At 35.3% G+C, this 1,242-nt stretch overlaps 1 protein-coding gene across 1 annotated transcript in view; it reads left to right on the top strand.

Moving 5' to 3' along the window:
* Positions 1–1,242, top strand: part of LOC104745251 (probable pectinesterase/pectinesterase inhibitor 25) — a 12,430-nt gene that overhangs the window by 7,665 nt on the left and 3,523 nt on the right. Inside the window, exons 2-3 of the mRNA XM_019237207.1 lie at positions 1–156; positions 1,042–1,234. Of these exons, the coding sequence (XP_019092752.1) occupies positions 1–156; positions 1,042–1,234 (349 nt within the window). The remainder of the gene's footprint in view (positions 157–1,041; positions 1,235–1,242) is intronic.

The following is a 1,242-nucleotide window of genomic DNA, read 5'->3' as shown; positions in this document are numbered from 1 at the left end:
CCGATGGGGAATCTCACGCGTCTTTACGGTATCTCGCTGGGGCTTGTGAGCCACGCGCTTAACCGTAACCTTAAGAGGTCGTTTAAAGCCTCTAAAGGAAAGATTCTTGGTGGTGGGAACTCAACCTATCGCGAGCCGCTCGAGACTTTGATTAAGGTAACTAATTAAGTTTGTTTTTAATTCTTTGTCCGTTTATACTTTATAGTATAGCTTATTCCTCTACATATTCTAAAGTTGTTAATAATCTAGTAATATAGACATTATTTTTAAATGGTTGGCGTAGAGATTAAAACAGAAATTAGAGGAAATATCAACAACAGTATAAATCTAAGATATTTTTCTTTCTATAAGATATATATAATTCCTGATTTATAAAGAATTAAATCAGAGATATGTAATATTTTTTGTATGGACGAACATGTAGTTTGTGTTAGTATGGCGATGTATCACCACATAAATTCAAATATGTTATCTAAAAAATAAACTTTTGGTCGTACGTGTATAATTGAATAAGCCTCGTAGGATGACATAGTAACTTAGATACGGTATGAATTTGCTAGTTTTGGACGCACGGAATGATATAGTATTCGTGCATATCTTAATATTCTAGATCGAGTCATAACTCATAAGTGGATGTGGTCTTGTTGTGTGTGTGAGCCAGAACGCGTAAAAGAGAGTAAAAATCACATGGCCGACGCACATTTTAGTACAATTGAACAATGATCAAACGGGTCCCATTTTTTTACTTTAACAAAAAACATACATCAATATGGTCCATATTCGAATCCAACTGTATTCACGTGCATGCGCTCATACTCATTAGATTGTCACCGTCATTTCATGTGTGGCTACAATAAACATTGATTTGCAAGGCACGAGTTTAATTATATGCTAAATTACTAATCATGTATTAAGAAACAAAAAAGTTTACTTCAGAATTTGATTTTTCATGACAAATGAAAAAAAAAAATCAATTTAAATTTTGGTTTGAAATATTCCGAAAATATATTTTTTGATGATTTTTTTTTTGGGCGGTATAAGGGTTTACGTAAAACATGCGACAAGGACAAAGATTGCCGGAAAGGTAGCCGGAAATTAGGGGAGCTAGGTCCGACGAGCGGCGGTTCCATCCTCGTGAGCAAAGCAGTGATTGTCGGTCCGTACAAATCCGACAACTTTACGACGATCACTCAAGCTATTGCAGCTGCACCTAATAACACTAGACCAGAGGATGGTTACTTT

Source organism: Camelina sativa, chromosome 15 (assembly GCF_000633955.1).
Source record: "Camelina sativa cultivar DH55 chromosome 15, Cs, whole genome shotgun sequence".
Taxonomy (NCBI): Eukaryota; Viridiplantae; Streptophyta; class Magnoliopsida; order Brassicales; family Brassicaceae; genus Camelina; species Camelina sativa.
The sequence above is the reverse complement of the archived record's forward strand: the minus strand, read 5'-3'. Positions and strand labels throughout refer to the sequence as shown.